At 44.5% G+C, this 19332-nt stretch overlaps 1 protein-coding gene across 1 annotated transcript in view; it reads left to right on the forward strand.

The window, feature by feature from the left end:
- Positions 1-3499: 3499 nt before the first annotated feature.
- Positions 3500-19332, forward strand: part of LOC144827875 (uromodulin-like) — a 235587-nt gene continuing 219754 nt past the window's right edge. The window contains exons 1-2 of the mRNA XM_078686039.1: positions 3500-3722; positions 5217-5318. Coding sequence (XP_078542165.1) covers positions 3500-3722; positions 5217-5318 — 325 coding nt within the window. The remainder of the gene's footprint in view (positions 3723-5216; positions 5319-19332) is intronic.

The raw sequence follows: 19332 nt of genomic DNA on the forward strand, positions 1-19332 counted from the left end.
TGTTGGCTAACTCAGGGGATTGGGCCAGGTCTGGTGCCAATAAGGTGGGTGTAGATGATTTAGGAGATACACCCAACCCAAGTGAGGATCTCCTTTCGCTGTTGATTTTAGCAACTACCTGGACTAAGTAGTTGTCCATAGTATTTCTAGCCGGAGATAGCTTTTTACTAGACATAGTGCACCAGTGTACAGTACCCTTTCCAAATTACCTATGTGTATATGTTGACAACGTGTATCCCAAACCCTCAGAGCAGCGTAGCCACAGTTCAACAATGTCTGTAAACAGTAGTGACCGAGTTGGGCCTAGAGCAATAGGAAAGTCTCACCTTGAGGAAAATGGACAGAGTAACTGGCCCAGCCCAGTCTCTGCCTGTCTCGGACTGTCTTAGACTGTCCGCCCTTAGTCCGGGCTTCGTCCGGCACGTCCCGCGCGCGTCCTCGCGGGATGAGGGACCTGCCAGTGCTTAATGCGCCACCTGGCGCGCTGTTAGCTGGTGTCGTCGCCTCCCCTGGAGGCTGCTGGGAGATGGAGTTCGACCGGCGGAGCCAAGCCCGGACGGTCGATTACAAGGACAATGTGGCGGAGCCAAGCCCGGCCGCTGGACAAGTAGGTGTAGAGCCTCGGGATATCAGGCTCAGAATCTCAGATACCTCTACTCTGTCACAATTATGTTTTGCTGCTCCTCCAGTCCACGATTCAGAAAAGGGGGTGGTGATGAACAGAGTGTCTGAATTAAGCAGACCACTCTTACCCAGTCCAAAGATCAGGGCTTGATCCATCACCGTTATTTAGCTCACTGCCCCATCCCAGCTCAGAACCTGGCTATATGCAAATTAGTCTGTCCCTGGCCCAGTGCATCATGGGAACAGGGCAGACCAAACTACCAAGCCAATTCTTCACCAGAAAGGATACAAGCTACCGGGGACCGGTTTCTGGCATTTCAGCCTCGTCGGCCCGGCTTGCTTGAATCCTGATGGAGCAGTGAGCAAGGGACTCATGTCTGAGTATACCCTGCCACACCTATAGTGGCCAAAAAACGATTCAGAAAAAGGGGTGGTGATGAACAGAGTGTCTGAATTAAGCAGACCACTCTTACCCAGTCCAAAGATCAGGGCTTGATCCATCACCGTTATTTAGCTCACTGCCCCATCCCAGCTCAGAACCTGGCTATATGCAAATTATTCTGTCCCTGGCCCAGTGCATCATGGGAACAGGGCAGACCAAACTACGAAGCCAATTCTTCACCAGAAAAAATACAAGCTACCGGGGACCGGTTTCTGGCATTTCAGCCTCGTCGGCCCGGCTTGCTTGAATCCTGATGGAGCAGTGAGCAAGGGACTCATGTCTGAGTATACCCTGCCACACCTATAGTGGCCAAAAACGATTCAGAAAAGGGGGTGGTGATGAACAGAGTGTCTGAATTAACCAGACCACTCTTACCCAGTCCAAAGATCAGGGCTTGATCCATCACCGTTATTTAGCTCACTCCAGTCCACAGCACACAGTTATTTATCCTTGCAAATCCCTTGTACTGCAAGAGCGCAGTTCACATATGACTGCCCTTTGTCTGCGTTACAGCGTACCCCAGCCATCCATGCCTATTTAACGTTTTTCTACAGGCAGGCCATTGTAAACTTCCCACCCTATTCCCCTATAAACCCACAACCCGCTACAGAACATAATTATCAATTAATCAATTAATACAATTTAATTACCAATTAATTCAAATTAATTACCAATTAATTCAAATATATTTATAATTCCTAATAATTAATAATTAATTTAGTATAATTAAATTACTACCCATCCTATTCCCCTATAAACCCACAACCCGCTACAGAACATAATTATCAATTAATCAATTAATAAAAATTGATTACCGATTAATTTAAATTATTTACAAATGAATTAAAATTAACTTATAATTCCTATTAATTATTAATTAATATATCATTAAATTACTTCCCACCCTCTTCCCCTAAAAACCCACAACCCGCTACAGTACTAAAATACATAAATTAATTAAATTACATAAAAATACATTAAAAACATAATAAACACATAATAATATACACAAAATTAAATAAAAATCGATATTAGTAACATCGAAATTATTAACATCGATATTACTAACATCGATATTTAAAACTTCGATATTAATAATTTCGATATTAATATCTATCGATATTACTTACCTTCTATATTATGTCCCTTCGATATGTAAACATCGATATTATTGTATGTCGATATTTTAAATTTCGATATTTTGTCTGCATACCATCACCAACCATGCTCCTAATGAGGGTGTACAGAACACACCAATAAAGCACCGGCAGTGCCTTTACAGGGGGTCTGCAGAACACACCTGGAGATCACCAGCAGTGCTCCTGCAGGGGGGTGTACCAAACACACCAAGAAAGCACCAGCAGTGCCCTTACAGGGATGTGCAGAACACAGCAGGCGATCACAAGCACTGCTCTTACAGAGGGTGAGCAAAACACACCTGGAGATCACCAGCAGTGCCCTAACAGGGGGTAAGCAGAAAACACCAGGAGTTCACCAGCAGTGCTCTTACAAGGGTTGTACAGAGCACACAAGGTGAACACCAGCAGTGCTCTTACAGTGCAGAACATACCAAGAGTTCATCAGCAGTGTTCTTGCAGGAGGTGAGCAGAACCCACCAGGAGTTCACCAGCAGTGCTCTTACCAGGGGAGTACAGAGCACACCAGGTGATCTACAGCAGTGCTCTTACAGCGCAGAACACACCAGGAGGTCACCAGCTATGCTCTTGCAGGGGGTGTGCAGAACACACCTGGAGATCACCAGCAGTGCCCTTACAGAGGTGTGCAGAACACAACAGGCAATCACCAGCACTGCTCTTACAGGGGGTGAGCAGAACACACCAGGAGATCACCAGCACTGCTCTTAACGGGGGGCAGCAGAACACACCAGGAGTTCACCAGCAGCGCTCTTACAAGGGATGTACAGAGCACACCATATGATCACCAGCAGTGCTCTTACAGTGCAGAACACACCAGGAGATCACCAGCAGTGTTTTTGCAGGCGGTGTGCAGAACACACCAGGAGTTCACCAGCAGTGCTCTTACCAGGGGTGTACAGAGCACACCAGGTGATCACCAGCATTGCTCTTACAGTGCAGAACACACCACAAGATCACCAACATTGCTCTTGCTGGGGATGTGCAGAACAGACCAGGGGTTCACCAGCAGTGCTCCTACAGTGCAGAACACACCAGAAGTTCACCTGCAGTGCTCTTACAGTGCAAAACACACCAGGAGTTCACCAGCAGTGCTGCTGCAGGGGGTGTGCAGAACGCACCAGGAGTTCACCAGCAGTGCTCTTGTAGGGGGGTGTGCAGAACAGACCAAGTGATCAACAGCAGTGTTCTTACAGTGTAGAACACACCTGGAGATCACCAGCAGTTCTCTTACAGTGTAGAGCACACCAGGAGTTCACCAGCAGTGTTGTTGCAGGGGATGTGCAGAACACACCAGGAGTTCACCAGCAGTGCTCTTACAAGGGGTGTACAGAGCACACCATATGATCACCAGCAGTGCTCTTACAGTGCAGAACACACCAGGAGACCCCCAGCTGTGCTCTTGCAGGTGCTGTGCAGAACACAATTGGAGATCACCAGCAGTGCCCTTACAGAAGTATGCAGAACACAACAGGCAATCACCAGCACTGCTCTTACAGGAGGTGAGCAGAACACACCGGGAGATCACCAGCACTGCTCTTACAGGGGATGTACTGAGTTCCCCAAATGATCACCAGCAGTGCTCTTATAGTGCAGAACACAACATGAGTTCACCAGCAGTGTTCTTGCAGGGGGTGTGTAGAACACACCAGGAGTTCACCAGTAGTGCTCCTACAGGGGGTGTGCATAACACACCAGGAGTTCACCAGCGATGTTCTTACAAGGAGTGTGAAGAGCACACCAGGTGATTACCAGCAATGCTCTTACAGTGCAGAACACACCAGGAGTTCACCAGCAGTGCTCTTACAGGGGTATGCAGAACACAACAGGCAATCACCAGCACTGCTCTCACAGGGGGTGAGCAGAACACATCAGGAGATCACCAGCCCTGCTCTAACAGGGTGTGAGCTGCACACACCAGACGTTCACCAGCAGGACTCTTACAGTGAAGAACACACCAGGAGTTCTTCTGCAGTGCTCTTACAGTACATAACACACCAGGAGTTCACCAGCTGTGCTCTTGCAGGGGTTGGGCAGAAAACTCCTGGAAATCACCAGCAGTGCTCTTACAGGGGGTGTGCAGAACACACCCGGAGTTCATCAGCAGTGCTCTTACAGGGGGTGTGCAGAACACACCCGGAGTTCACTGCAGTGCTCTTACAGGGGGTGCGCAGAACACACCAGGACATCACCAGCACTGCTCTTATAGGGGGTGAGCAGAATACACCAGGAGATCACCAGCAGTGCTCTTACAGGGGGTGTGATGAACCCACCAGGAGTTCACCAGCAGTGCTCTTGCAGAGGGTGTGCAGAACACACCAGGAGTGCACTAGCAGTGCTCTTACAGGGGGTGTGAAGAACACACCAGGAGTTCATCAGCAGTGCTCTTGCAGGGGGTGTGCAGAACACACCAGGAGTTCACCAGTAGTGCTCCTACAGGGGGTGAGCAGAATACACCAGGAGATCACCAGCAGTGCTCTTACAGGGGGTGTGATGAACACACCAGGAGTTCACCAGCAGTGCTCATGCAGGGGTTGTGCAGAACACACTAGGAGATTATCAGCAGTGCTCTTACAAGGTGTCTGCTTTATATCCCTCTTCCTAACTGTAAACATGTACGATGGCATGTGAATATGTGAGTGATATGTTGTGTCCTAGTGGATGGCCTGACAGTGCTGAGCACAGGGAATACCGAGATGGTGATTATCACTTTTTAATACACAGATATAATAGACCTGCGAGTCGTGATACCCACAGGCTCTTGTGGTTCCAAGCTGTGTTCACCCACTTCTCACACATGCAAGGGATGAGGATGGCCGCTAAATTAAAAGCTGCCATTTCATAAGCAGTGTGAGGGGTTGCACCAAGGCATAGTGTTGGCATGTTTAGCAGCAGTGCCTTAATATGTTGGTGTGTTTAGCATTGTCATCGTCAAGGTTGCCTAATATTCAGAGACTGTCTTCAAAGCTTCTGATCTGTGGTTTGTATTGTTTCAGGTGTGCCGCAGTGTGACCCTGCTTGTGCTGATAACGAGCTGTGCACTTACAGTGCAGGGTATGCTGATTGCAAGTGTCAAAAAAACAAATACCTGAATGCAAGTAAGTATGTAAGGTTCTTAAGTATCTATGCATACACATATAGTGAGCAGAACTTTATAATACCACTCCACACAGTCCCATGAACCTACATATACACAATTGAGTAAGGCAGCACAAAATCTTCACTCTACACAGACCTAAAATATAATCCTCAAATGCATTTCCATAGCCTAAACATAAAGCAGTATTTTTCTTTGTAAAAATAGATGTCCCAGATGTGGACAGAAGGCAAATGGAGCAAGAAAACAGGATACCCCCAGGGATGGGAGTGCATCTTACAAATAAACAGAATATAACATAACACTGCTCTGTGTATGACATCACACATGATGTTGATGACATAAAAAGTGTCATCCCTTTTTACATCTATCACATATCAGTGTTTTTTTTCTAGTTTGAGTGAGAACATGACTGAGTTATAACCTTTTTTAAATTTTTTCAAAGGTCATATTTTTTTGTAACACAATTTAGAACCACTTCTGCACATGGCCAAAGACCGTGCACAGCTGAGGTAGGTAATAGGGCTGGGCCTCTGACCAGGCCCTACATCCATTCCGCAGAACTTGGCGATTCCGTGCGACCTAGGGTTAGCCATAGAGCATGGCCTCCAGTCTGGCACTGCGCCCAATCTGTAGCAGATGTCACACCCCAGTGAGTGTGCATATAAGTGAGGAAGATGGTGAGACAAATTGCACAAAGGGAGATGACCTCCAACCAAAGCTGTGCTCAGCGAGGGTTGACTGCAACGCCTGGACTCCAAACAAGCCCTACATGTTGTAGATACAGCTGGCATACTCCAAATGCGCATGACTGGTCCACAGCAGGCACTAAACCCCCTGCAGCCCACGGACAATTCACCATCTCAGTTTCGACCCAGCCATATGGCTGTAAATCAGTCCTGACCTTGCTCCTCATGGGAACATTCCAGGCTGAACTGCCAGGTCAGGTTCTCTCTAAACTGAAAGACAAGCATCCCAGGACTAGTTTTGTCCTAGTTATGGGCTCATCAGCTGGGTACAGCTTGGTTACAGTGATACAGTGAGCCGGCCATGTCCGGGCATATCCAATAGTATTGGAACAACAGGACACAAGCTGCTGATGTTTGTGTTGCTTATGCATTTGCGCTATTTTTTAGCACAAAGTCTGCCTTCCTAAAAAATTGATGTCAGGGCACATTGCACACTAAAATATAGTGCTAAATGGTGGATTTGCATTTCACGTATGTTAGAAATGGGATCTCTGGTTGGCTAAAGCTTGCCCCAAAGCCAGGCAGAGACCACCACTCTAGTCAGGGCAAGGGCGCTACGCGCCAAGATAACCCCTGTTCAACCCCTTGGTAGCTTGGCACGAGATGTCAGGCTTATCCCTGAGGCAATGTGTAAAGCGTTTGCGCAACACACACAACAGCAGCAACGCGCTAGGCAGACCACAAAAGAAAGTCCACACAAGGTTGTATCAAAAATAGCCTTTGTATTATCATAAAACACATTAGATGGTAATCACACAATATAGACTGAGCTGACTGGCAGCATCTACAGGGAATAGTGATAAACTTTATTGTACAGTTAATAAAAACCATTACAAAAGTATAAAATACCTGAATGTGTAAAAAGTAGAAGATGAACATTAGACTGTAAATGAACAGGTAATGAGTTGTAAAATTTATTTAAAAAAACCCTCAGTCTCTTGCTTAAACATTGCCATATTTGGGACAGGGAGAACATTCGTGTTTAATGTACTAGTTCATGATGGAAATTAGGACAGGGGAATATGTACACATGTGTATAACAAAAAGGAGAGTAAGGGAAGTTTGCACAGTACTATGTGTGGTGGGAACTCCTGGTCCCCTAAACTAGAATTCAACAAACAGTGGAGGAGTACCCCCTCTGGGTCAAAAAGAATTTATACTATGAAGAGATTCCTTCAGTATCGGGAGCTTAAGGCTCTGGTTTTAGCAAAAGATTGCCCCAACCTTTTGTTTAAAAGGACAGTCATAGTCCTTATAGAAGACCCCTCACTCACCAACCTAGTTGGTGACATGCTTCATCATTGGGGTCCCACCCCATAGGCCGAGTGCCTATAGGGTGTGCTGCGACACCTGATTACAGTGGAGCGGGTTTTTATTGATTATTATATGTGCAAATGGTAATTGTGACAAGTGTGTTAAAAAGGGTTCAAGTCTACTCACACCAAGAATTTATTCTGGAGTGCTTGGACCCTATTAAAATTATATGTTGCACCAGTGCCTAATTAGGTAGGGTTAGGTGCTACGAGACGTGTGAAAAAAAGAATAAAAATAGCGTAGTGTGCTATGTGAATTATTTACAAGTTAAAATAGGTCTACATGTTTCAACCATTGATAGTATTATGTGGTTTTCGTCAGGACCGTGTTGTTTGAATGGGGTGGTACACACACGCTAAGGAGTGTCCAGTCCTCATCCAAAAACAGACCATAAATAGTGGTCTGATGTTAAAAAAGTGCTTTTTCCTGAATTCAGGAGAAAAACCTGTGGAAATAAAAAACATACAAAAGGTTGGGTAAACGTACTGGGGATCACAATACAAGGGTACATCTTATTGTGGTTATTGTGCTAGGTGAGTACTCATGTGATAGTAAAACACCTCGCATTACACGTCGTACCCGTGGTCTGTCTGTGGTGGTTGACAGGAGTGCTCAGGCGGAGTTTACCGGAGCATATATGTGTTGACGATAAATCCAACAGCTAGTTGAATACTCTCGTCATAGGTACACGTGACTGGGGAAAGGGGGTGGGAGAGCAATCGCTATCTATAGTGCGGCGTCACAACACGCCCAAACAATTCTGACCGGTATCTAAGTTTTGCATCAATTCACAACATCACTCGTTAAGGGGTTGTTTGGCTTACACTCGAAGCTGCAATTTGCGCTTCATGGGCATCGAGTTGGCCAAGACTGCAGGTATCCGTTACCTAAAGAATTGCGGCAAAACGGAAGGTTTGTATCCCATGATACTGTAGTAGCAAAAGGGCGTGTACTGATTCGAGACGCGGTATTCACGTCTCGATTCTGTGAGGCAGGGCACTTACTTGCGGCTTCTGCTCGTCAGGCTTCTCAACCTACTTGGTTCCGCACTCGGAAATGCCCCGAGGACTAACCCGTAGCGGCAACGGTGTCTAGAAGTAGACTGGTCGTTACTTCCTGGTTAGGTGTGGCTACGTTCGGGGAGTTCCCGCTAGCCAATCAGTGCGTGGCTCACCGGTGGTGCCCGATGATGCTGTGTGTGACGTTTTGAGTCACGTTGCTTACAGCGTTATTCGGTTACCATGGTGAATGAGAACGCGAACAGCGCTCGAGGGCGGGTCGCGCATAGGGAAAGGGAAAAAGGTTTTAAAGATCTTCAAACGCTCGTAATTAAACGTAAACATAGTCCAGAAAGCCAAAGAGGTGACTGATTGTGTAGGACATGTACCCATGATAGGTACATCTGTTTTGGTTACTTAGTTCTTAGTGTGATCATAGGATCTTCATAGCTAGCAAACCATGTGTGGAACCAAAATAAGGATTCTAGAGGATATTGCTTACACACCATATTGCAGGGGCTACCCCATTACTGAGTTCCATGGGATATTATCGTTGAGCCCAGTTATATGGGTGGCAAGTCTATAAACCCACCTTTGCTCCTTCTCAAAAAGGCGTTGGTTTATGTTGTTTCCTGGTCTTAATTGTTCTATCATTGTCCAGCGGATGTCATCAGCACTGTGGCCCACCGACAGGAAATGTTCGGTAAGCCTTGTATTTGTCTTTTTGTACCTAATGGTGCTTCTATGTTCACCAATGCGTGTCTTAATTTTTCTGCCAGTCATACCCACGTATCTGAGGTCACAAGGACACGTTAGTAAATATACCACATTTTCACTATTACAGTTCGTATGCCCCCTGAGCGTCCATATTTTGTTAGGTTCTAGTTGTAATGTTTTCACATTGTTGGTGAACGGGCAAACGCTGCAATTTCCGCATTTATAGTGTCCTGTCACTTTTGGTAAACCCCATTTGTTCAAAACAGACTCAGTCTCTGTTGTGGTTGTTTTTGGTCTGGTATTTACTACAGCATCTCTGATGCTCCTGGCTCTTTTATATGAAAAGAGGGGCTTTTCCCAATGTAGGTTTCCAGTATTGAGGATGCTCCAGTGTTTTCCTATGATTTTTGTTACTTCATTGGAAATTGTATTATATGTTGTGACACAAGTTAATGGAGGTTCCTTTTCTGCTCTGGTTGTATCCTCTAGGAGGGCCGCTCGGTGTTGGTTGCGGGCCCGTTTTTGGCTCTTATTCAGGATTTTGTTGGGGTAACCCCGATTTTTCAATTTGTTTGTGAGATCCTGTGCCTGATGTTTATAGTCATCAAGTTCGCTGCAATTTCTGCGAAGTCGTAGGTACTGCCCATATGGTAAGTTTTCACGGAGGGGTCTAGGGTGAAAGCTTTCAAAGCGGAGCAAATTGTTTTTGGCTGTGGGTTTGTAATGAGTGGCAGTTGTTAGTTTGCCATTGGTTTTTGTTATAGTGAGATCGAGAAAGACCAGTGAGTTTGTGTCTTTTACAATGGTGAATTTTAAATGTTCATCTCTTGTATTGATCCAATTGAAGAAGCTCAATAGTGTGTCTTCACTTCCTTTCCAGATTGTCAGAACATCGTCTATATATCTTCTCCAGAGTAAGATATTAGAACTGTAGGGGTTTTGCTGACTCAGGATGTACTTCTCTTCAAAATCGTAGACGTACAAACCCGCTATACTGGGAGCAAATTTACTGCCCATAGATGTCCCCCCTATTTGGAGAAAGATCTTGTCCTCGTATTGAAAATAGTTTTTTTTCAGAGCCAGTCTTGCACATTCTAAAATAAATTCTCTTGGGGTTCTTGAGGTCCAGTCTTCTTTTTCCAGAGCTCTTTTGAGTACCTCTAGCGTAGCATCTTGAGGAATGCTTGTATATAAGCTCTCAATGTCAAAGCTAACCAAGATGGTGTCATCTTCTATGGTTAGCTGATCAAGGAGGCGTAATACGTTTTTAGTATCCCGTAAATATGTACTGGTTTTTTGAACCATTGTTTTGAAGAAGACATCGCAAAAACAAGACAGGGGTTCAAGTAATGAGCCAATCCCTGAGACAATGGGCCTCCCTGGTGGTGGAATTTTGTTTTTGTGTAATTTGGGCAGCGTATAGAAATAGGGAATCTTGCCTTCGCTTTTGCAGAGGAAATCCGCCTCTTGTTTGGAGAGGTAGCCTTCTGCTTCCCCATGTTCCACTAATGATATGATCTCTCCTCTGAGGTCATCTGTAGGGTCCATCGGTAGTCTTCGATAGTTCAAGGGATCATCCAGTAACCTAAGGCATTCTGTCTGGTAAGCTGATTTTTCCTGGATGACTATCCCTCCGCCTTTATCAGCTGGTTTAATGATAATGGTGTCGCAGTTTTGAAGATTTTTCAGTGCAATATTTTCTTTTCTAGTAAGATTTATGAAAGGTTTCTTGGGGGATGTTTTTTCCACCTCGTTAAAAACGGCCTGTTCGAAAGTAGAGATTTCCACAGGAACCGTGTGAGGAGGGGGTGTGAATGTGGACTTATTTCGAAGTCCGGTTTCATTTGGATCAGTGCTTTCCTCAGTTGAGGTTCTCTTTTCAAAAAAAGCTTTTAATCTTAGTTTCCTAAAGAAGGAAGCTAATTCATAGTGGAGTTTGAATTTGTCCAGATTTGCGGTAGGTACAAAACCTAACCCTTTGTTAAGTACTGATTCCTCATCTTTTGTGAGAGGTCTGTTAGACAGGTTTGTAATTAGGTTCTCCGATTGCTCGGTCCTGGTTGTTGGGTCTTGTTCTTGCCCTGGTTGGTATTCGGATCTTCCGGTGCCCAATGGACTTGGTTGCCCTGGTTGGCGTTTTTTCTCCTGCCTCGTCCTCTCCCGCCCCGGTTTAAAAAAGGGGGCATATAAGGGTTTTGTGGAAAGAAGGGTTGTTGGAAGGGAGGTTGCCATCCGTACATAGGGAAGTTTGGTTGGTTATACACATCTTGAAAATGTGGCATTGGCATTGGATTAAATGTAGGCCAATTGTTTTTCCCTCTGCCTCGTCCTCTGCCTCTCGCTTTGATGCTTCCATTGCTGGAATTACCACTGGAGTTAGAAGTGTTGCTGGACGCATTACTTGAAGCGTCAGAGTTGTCGTCCCCCTTGGATGGTGGTACATACTCTGGATCCGAGTATGGATATGCTTTCGCCATGGTGAATCTTTTTAAATCTTTCTGAAATTTTTGCACTTTTTGTTGCGTTAGGTTGTCTTTATAGTCTGTCATCTCTTTGTTTAGTTCGTCTAGCTTTTTCTTAAAGCCAGTGATAGTTGTTTTCATGTTGCCTTCAGCTGTTTGAATTTCTATTAGAATTTTTTCGGATAGTCTTAATTCTGTTTTTAAAATTAAGACTATCCAGTCGTGGGTACAATGCCACGCTATAGCAGCCCAATCTTTTCGAAACACGGCGTCTTCCAAGAAGATTCGTGGGGCATTAGATACTAATAGCCCTTTGGGTGCCATATTTTTGTCCAAATATTGTTTTAGGATAGTCCCGTGCAGGATTGTCAAAATTCTGTTCCTCTTTAGCTCTGTTAGATTTTCCCAATCCGTAGTTGCAGAAATGCTTTGAGCGATGCTGGGGTCCGCAAAGATAGAGAGATCACTCATCACCTCCTCGACCTCTTCAGAGGTGTAGGAGAGGCCTTGGTTATCGGCCATGGTTGAAGAATTATATTCTGGTTATGTGTCGCTCTCGCAGCTGTGCGCTGCCTAGTATGTGTATAACAAAAAGGAGAGTAAGGGAAGTTTGCACAGTACTATGTGTGGTGGGAACTCCTGGTCCCCTAAACTAGAATTCAACAAACAGTGGAGGAGTACCCCCTCTGGGTCAAAAAGAATTTATACTATGAAGAGATTCCTTCAGTATCGGGAGCTTAAGGCTCTGGTTTTAGCAAAAGATTGCCCCAACCTTTTGTTTAAAAGGACAGTCATAGTCCTTATAGAAGACCCCTCACTCACCAACCTAGTTGGTGACATGCTTCATCATTGGGGTCCCACCCCATAGGCCGAGTGCCTATAGGGTGTGCTGCGACACCTGATTACAGTGGAGCGGGTTTTTATTGATTATTATATGTGCAAATGGTAATTGTGACAAGTGTGTTAAAAAGGGTTCAAGTCTACTCACACCAAGAATTTATTCTGGAGTGCTTGGACCCTATTAAAATTATATGTTGCACCAGTGCCTAATTAGGTAGGGTTAGGTGCTACGAGACGTGTGAAAAAAAGAATAAAAATAGCGTAGTGTGCTATGTGAATTATTTACAAGTTAAAATAGGTCTACATGTTTCAACCATTGATAGTATTATGTGGTTTTCGTCAGGACCGTGTTGTTTGAATGGGGTGGTACACACACGCTAAGGAGTGTCCAGTCCTCATCCAAAAACAGACCATAAATAGTGGTCTGATGTTAAAAAAGTGCTTTTTCCTGAATTCAGGAGAAAAACCTGTGGAAATAAAAAACATACAAAAGGTTGGGTAAACGTACTGGGGATCACAATACAAGGGTACATCTTATTGTGGTTATTGTGCTAGGTGAGTACTCATGTGATAGTAAAACACCTCGCATTACACGTCGTACCCGTGGTCTGTCTGTGGTGGTTGACAGAAGTGCTCAGGCGGAGTTTACCGGAGCATATATGTGTTGACGATAAATCCAACAGCTAGTTGAATACTCTCGTCATAGGTACACGTGACTGGGGAAAGGGGGTGGGAGAGCAATCGCTATCTATAGTGCGGCGTCACAACACGCCCAAACAATTCTGACCGGTATCTAAGTTTTGCATCAATTCACAACATCACTCGTTAAGGGGTTGTTTGGCTTACACTCGAAGCTGCAATTTGCGCTTCATGGGCATCGAGTTGGCCAAGACTGCAGGTATCCGTTACCTAAAGAATTGCGGCAAAACGGAAGGTTTGTATCCCATGATACTGTAGTAGCAAAAGGGCGTGTACTGATTCGAGACGCGGTATTCACGTCTCGATTCTGTGAGGCAGGGCACTTACTTGCGGCTTCTGCTCGTCAGGCTTCTCAACCTACTTGGTTCCGCACTCGGAAATGCCCCGTGGACTAACCCGTAGCGGCAACGGTGTCTAGAAGTAGACTGGTCGTTACTTCCTGGTTAGGTGTGGCTACGTTCGGGGAGTTCCCGCGAGCCAATCAGTGCGTGGCTCACCGGTGGTGCCCGATGATGCTGTGTGTGACGTTTTGAGTCACGTTGCTTACAGCGTTATTCGGTTACCATGGTGAATGAGAACGCGAACAGCGCTCGAGGGCGGGTCGCGCATAGGGAAAGGGAAAAAGGTTTTAAAGATCTTCAAACGCTCGTAATTAAACGTAAACATAGTCCAGAAAGCCAAAGAGGTGACTGATTGTGTAGGACATGTACCCATGATAGGTACATCTGTTTTGGTTACTTAGTTCTTAGTGTGATCATAGGATCTTCATAGCTAGCAAACCATGTGTGGAACCAAAATAAGGATTCTAGAGGATATTGCTTACACACCATATTGCAGGGGCTACCCCATTACTGAGTTCCATGGGATATTATCGTTGAGCCCAGTTATATGGGTGGCAAGTCTATAAACCCACCTTTGCTCCTTCTCAAAAAGGCGTTGGTTTATGTTGTTTCCTGGTCTTAATTGTTCTATTATTGTCCAGCGGATGTCATCAGCACTGTGGCCCACCGACAGGAAATGTTCGGTAAGCCTTGTATTTGTCTTTTTGCACCTAATGGTGCTTCTATGTTCACCAATGCGTGTCTTAATTTTTCTGCCAGTCATACCCACGTATCTGAGGTCACAAGGACACGTTAGTAAATATACCACATTTTCACTATTACAGTTCGTATGCCCCCTGAGCGTCCATATTTTGTTAGGTTCTAGTTGTAATGTTTTCACATTGTTGGTGAACGGGCAAACGCTGCAATTTCCGCATTTATAGTGTCCTGTCACTTTTGGTAAACCCCATTTGTTCAAAACAGACTCAGTCTCTGTTGTGGTTGTTTTTGGTCTGGTATTTACTACAGCATCTCTGATGCTCCTGGCTCTTTTATATGAAAAGAGGGGCTTTTCCCAATGTAGGTTTCCAGTATTGAGGATGCTCCAGTGTTTTCCTATGATTTTTGTTACTTCATTGGAAATTGTATTATATGTTGTGACACAAGTTAATGGAGGTTCCTTTTCTGCTCTGGTTGTATCCTCTAGGAGGGCCGCTCGGTGTTGGTTGCGGGCCCGTTTTTGGCTCTTATTCAGGATTTTGTTGGGGTAACCCCGATTTTTCAATTTGTTTGTGAGATCCTGTGCCTGATGTTTATAGTCATCAAGTTCGCTGCAATTTCTGCGAAGTCGTAGGTACTGCCCATATGGTAAGTTTTCACGGAGGGGTCTAGGGTGAAAGCTTTCAAAGCGGAGCAAATTGTTTTTGGCTGTGGGTTTGTAATGAGTGGCAGTTGTTAGTTTGCCATTGGTTTTTGTTATAGTGAGATCCAGAAAGACCAGTGAGTTTGTGTCTTTTACAATGGTGAATTTTAAATGTTCATCTCTTGTATTGATCCAATTGAAGAAGCTCAATAGTGTATCTTCACTTCCTTTCCAGATTCTCAGAACATCGTCTATATATCTTCTCCAGAGTAAGATATTAGAACTGTAGGGGTTTTGCTGACTCAGGATGTACTTCTCTTCAAAATCGTAGACGTACAAACCCGCTATACTGGGAGCAAATTTACTGCCCATAGATGTCCCCCCTATTTGGAGAAAGATCTTGTCCTCGTATTGAAAATAGTTTTTTTTCAGAGCCAGTCTTGCACATTCTAAAATAAATTCTCTTGGGGTTCTTGAGGTCCAGTCTTCTTTTTCCAAAGCTCTTTTGAGTACCTCTAGCGTAGCATCTTGAGGAATGCTTGTATATAAGCTCTCAATGTCAAAGCTAACCAAGATGGTGTCATCTTCTATGGTTAGCTGATCAAGGAGGCGTAATACGTTTTTAGTATCCCGTAAATATGTACTGGTTTTTTGAACCATTGTTTTGAAGAAGACATCGCAAAAACAAGACAGGGGTTCAAGTAATGAGCCAATCCCTGAGACAATGGGCCTCCCTGGTGGTGGAATTTTGTTTTTGTGTAATTTGGGCAGCGTATAGAAATAGGGAATCTTGCCTTCGCTTTTGCAGAGGAAATCCGCCTCTTGTTTGGAGAGGTAGCCTTCTGCTTCCCCATGTTCCACTAATGATATGATCTCTCCTCTGAGGTCATCTGTAGGGTCCATCGGTAGTCTTCGATAGTTCAAGGGATCATCCAGTAACCTAAGGCATTCTGTCTGGTAAGCTGATTTTTCCTGGATGACTATCCCTCCGCCTTTATCAGCTGGTTTAATGATAATGGTGTCGCAGTTTTGAAGATTTTTCAGTGCAATATTTTCTTTTCTAGTAAGATTCATGAAAGGTTTCTTGGGGGATGTTTTTTCCACCTCGTTAAAAACGGCCTGTTCGAAAGTAGAGATTTCCACAGGAACCGTGTGAGGAGGGGGTGTGAATGTGGACTTATTTCGATGTCCGGTTTCATTTGGATCAGTGCTTTCCTCAGTTGAGGTTCTCTTTTCAAAAAAAGCTTTTAATCTTAGTTTCCTAAAGAAGGAAGCTAATTCATAGTGGAGTTTGAATTTGTCCAGATTTGCGGTAGGTACAAAACCTAACCCTTTGTTAAGTACTGATTCCTCATCTTTTGTGAGAGGTCTGTTAGACAGGTTTGTAATTAGGTTCTCCGATTGCTCGGTCCTGGTTGTTGGGTCTTGTTCTTGCCCTGGTTGGTATTCGGATCTTCCGGTGCCCAATGGACTTGGTTGCCCTGGTTGGCGTTTTTTCTCCTGCCTCGTCCTCTCCCGCCCCGGTTTAAAAAAGGGGGCATATAAGGGTTTTGTGGAAAGAAGGGTTGTTGGAAGGGAGGTTGCTATCCGTACATAGGGAAGTTTGGTTGGTTATACACATCTTGAAAATGTGGCATTGGCATTGGATTAAATGTAGGCCAATTGTTTTTCCCTCTGCCTCGTCCTCTGCCTCTCGCTTTGATGCTTCCATTGCTGGAATTACCACTGGAGTTAGAAGTGTTGCTGGACGCATTACTTGAAGCGTCAGAGTTGTCGTCCCCCTTGGATGGTGGTACATACTCTGGATCCGAGTATGGATATGCTTTCGCCATGGTGAATCTTTTTAAATCTTTCTGAAATTTTTGCACTTTTTGTTGCGTTAGGTTGTCTTTATAGTCTGTCATCTCTTTGTTTAGTTCGTCTAGCTTTTTCTTAAAGCCAGTGATAGTTGTTTTCATGTTGCCTTCAGCTGTTTGAATTTCTACTAGAATTTTTTCGGATAGTCTTAATGCTGTTTTTAAAATTAAGACTATCCAGTCGTGGGTACAATGCCACGCTATAGCAGCCCAATCTTTTCGAAACACGGCGTCTTCCAAGAAGATTCGTGGGGCATTAGATACTAATAGCCCTTTGGGTGCCATGTTTTTGTCCAAATATTGTTTTAGGATAGTCCCATGCAGGATTGTCCTAATTCTGTTCCTCTTTAGCTCTGTTAGATTTTCCCAATCCGTAGTTGCAGAAATGCTTTGAGCGATGCTGGGGTCCGCAAAGATAGAGAGATCACTCATCACCTCCTCGACCTCTTCAGAGGTGTAGGAGAGGCCTTGGTTATCGGCCATGGTTGAAGAATTATATTCTGGTTATGTGTCGCTCTCGCAGCTGTGCGCTGCCTAGTATGTGTATAACAAAAAGGAGAGTAAGGGAAGTTTGCACAGTACTATGTGTGGTGGGAACTCCTGGTCCCCTAAACTAGAATTCAACAAACAGTGGAGGAGTACCCCCTCTGGGTCAAAAAGAATTTATACTATGAAGAGATTCCTTCAGTATCGGGAGCTTAAGGCTCTGGTTTTAGCAAAAGATTGCCCCAACCTTTTGTTTAAAAGGACAGTCATAGTCCTTATAGAAGACCCCTCACTCACCAACCTAGTTGGTGACATGCTTCATCATTGGGGTCCCACCCCATAGGCCGAGTGCCTATAGGGTGTGCTGCGACACCTGATTACAGTGGAGCGGGTTTTTATTGATTATTATATGTGCAAATGGTAATTGTGACAAGTGTGTTAAAAAGGGTTCAAGTCTACTCACACCAAGAATTTATTCTGGAGTGCTTGGACCCTATTAAAATGATATGTTGCACCAGTGCCTAATTAGGTAGGGTTAGGTGCTACGAGACGTGTGAAAAAAAGAATAAAAATAGCGTAGTGTGCTATGTGAATTATTTACAAGTTAAAATAGGTCTACATGTTTCAACCATTGATAGTATTATGTGGTTTTCGTCAGGACCGTGTTGTTTGAATGGGGTGGTACACACACGCTAAGGAGTGTCCAGTCCTCATCCAAAAACAGACCATAAATAGTGGTCTGATGTTAAAAAAGTGCTTTTTCCTGAATTCAGGAGAAAAACCTGTGGAAATAAAAAACATACAAAAGGTTGGGTAAACGTACTGGGGATCACAATACAAGGGTACATCTTATTGTGGTTATTGTGCTAGGTGAGTACTCATGTGATAGTAAAACACCTCGCATTACACGTCGTACCCGTGGTCTGTCTGTGGTGGTTGACAGAAGTGCTCAGGCGGAGTTTACCGGAGCATATATGTGTTGACGATAAATCCAACAGCTAGTTGAATACTCTCGTCATAGGTACACGTGACTGGGGAAAGGGGGTGGGAGAGCAATCGCTATCTATAGTGCGGCGTCACAACACGCCCAAACAATTCTGACCGGTATCTAAGTTTTGCATCAATTCACAACATCACTCGTTAAGGGGTTGTTTGGCTTACACTCGAAGCTGCAATTTGCGCTTCATGGGCATCGAGTTGGCCAAGACTGCAGGTATCCGTTACCTAAAGAATTGCGGCAAAACAGAAGGTTTGTATCCCATGATACTGTAGTAGCAAAAGGGCGTGTACTGATTCGAGACGCAGTATTCACCTCTCGATTCTGTGAGGCAGGGCACTTACTTGCGGCTTCTGCTCGTCAGGCTTCTCAACCTACTTGGTTCCGCACTCGGACATGCCCCCAGTATAGCGGGTTTGTACGTCTACGATTTTGAAGAGAAGTACATCCTGAGTCAGCAAAACCCCTACAGTTCTAATATCTTACTCTGGAGAAGATATATAGACGATGTTCTGACAATCTGGAAAGGAAGTGAAGACACACTATTGAGCTTCTTCAATTGGATCAATACAAGAGATGAACATTTAAAATTCACCATTGTAAAAGACACAAACTCACTGGTCTTTCTGTAACTCACTATAACAAAAACCAATGGCAAACTAACAACTGCCACTCATTACAAACCCACAGCCAAAAACAATTTGCTCCGCTTTGAAAGCTTTCACCCTAGACCCCTCCGTGAAAACTTACCATATGGGCAGTACCTACGACTTCGCAGAAATTGCAGCGAACTTGATGACTATAAACATCAGGCACAGGATCTCACAAACAAATTGAAAAATCGGGGTTACCCCAACAAAATCCTGAATAAGAGCCAAAAACGGGCCCGCAACCAACACCGAGCGGCCCTCCTAGAGGATACAACCAGAGCAGAAAAGGAACCTCCATTAACTTGTGTCACAACATATAATACAATTTCCAATGAAGTAACAAAAATCATAGGAAAACACTGGAGCATCCTCAATACTGGAAACCTACATTGGGAAAAGCCCCTCTTTTCATATAAAAGAGCCAGGAGCATCAGAGATGCTGTAGTAAATACCAGACCAAAAACAACCACAACAGAGACTGAGTCTGTTTTGAACAAATGGGGTTTACCAAAAGTGACAGGACACTATAAATGCGGAAATTGCAGCGTTTGCCCGTTCACCAAC

This window comes from Lissotriton helveticus, chromosome 4_1, assembly GCF_964261635.1.
Source record: "Lissotriton helveticus chromosome 4_1, aLisHel1.1, whole genome shotgun sequence".
NCBI lineage: Eukaryota > Metazoa > Chordata > Amphibia > Caudata > Salamandridae > Lissotriton > Lissotriton helveticus.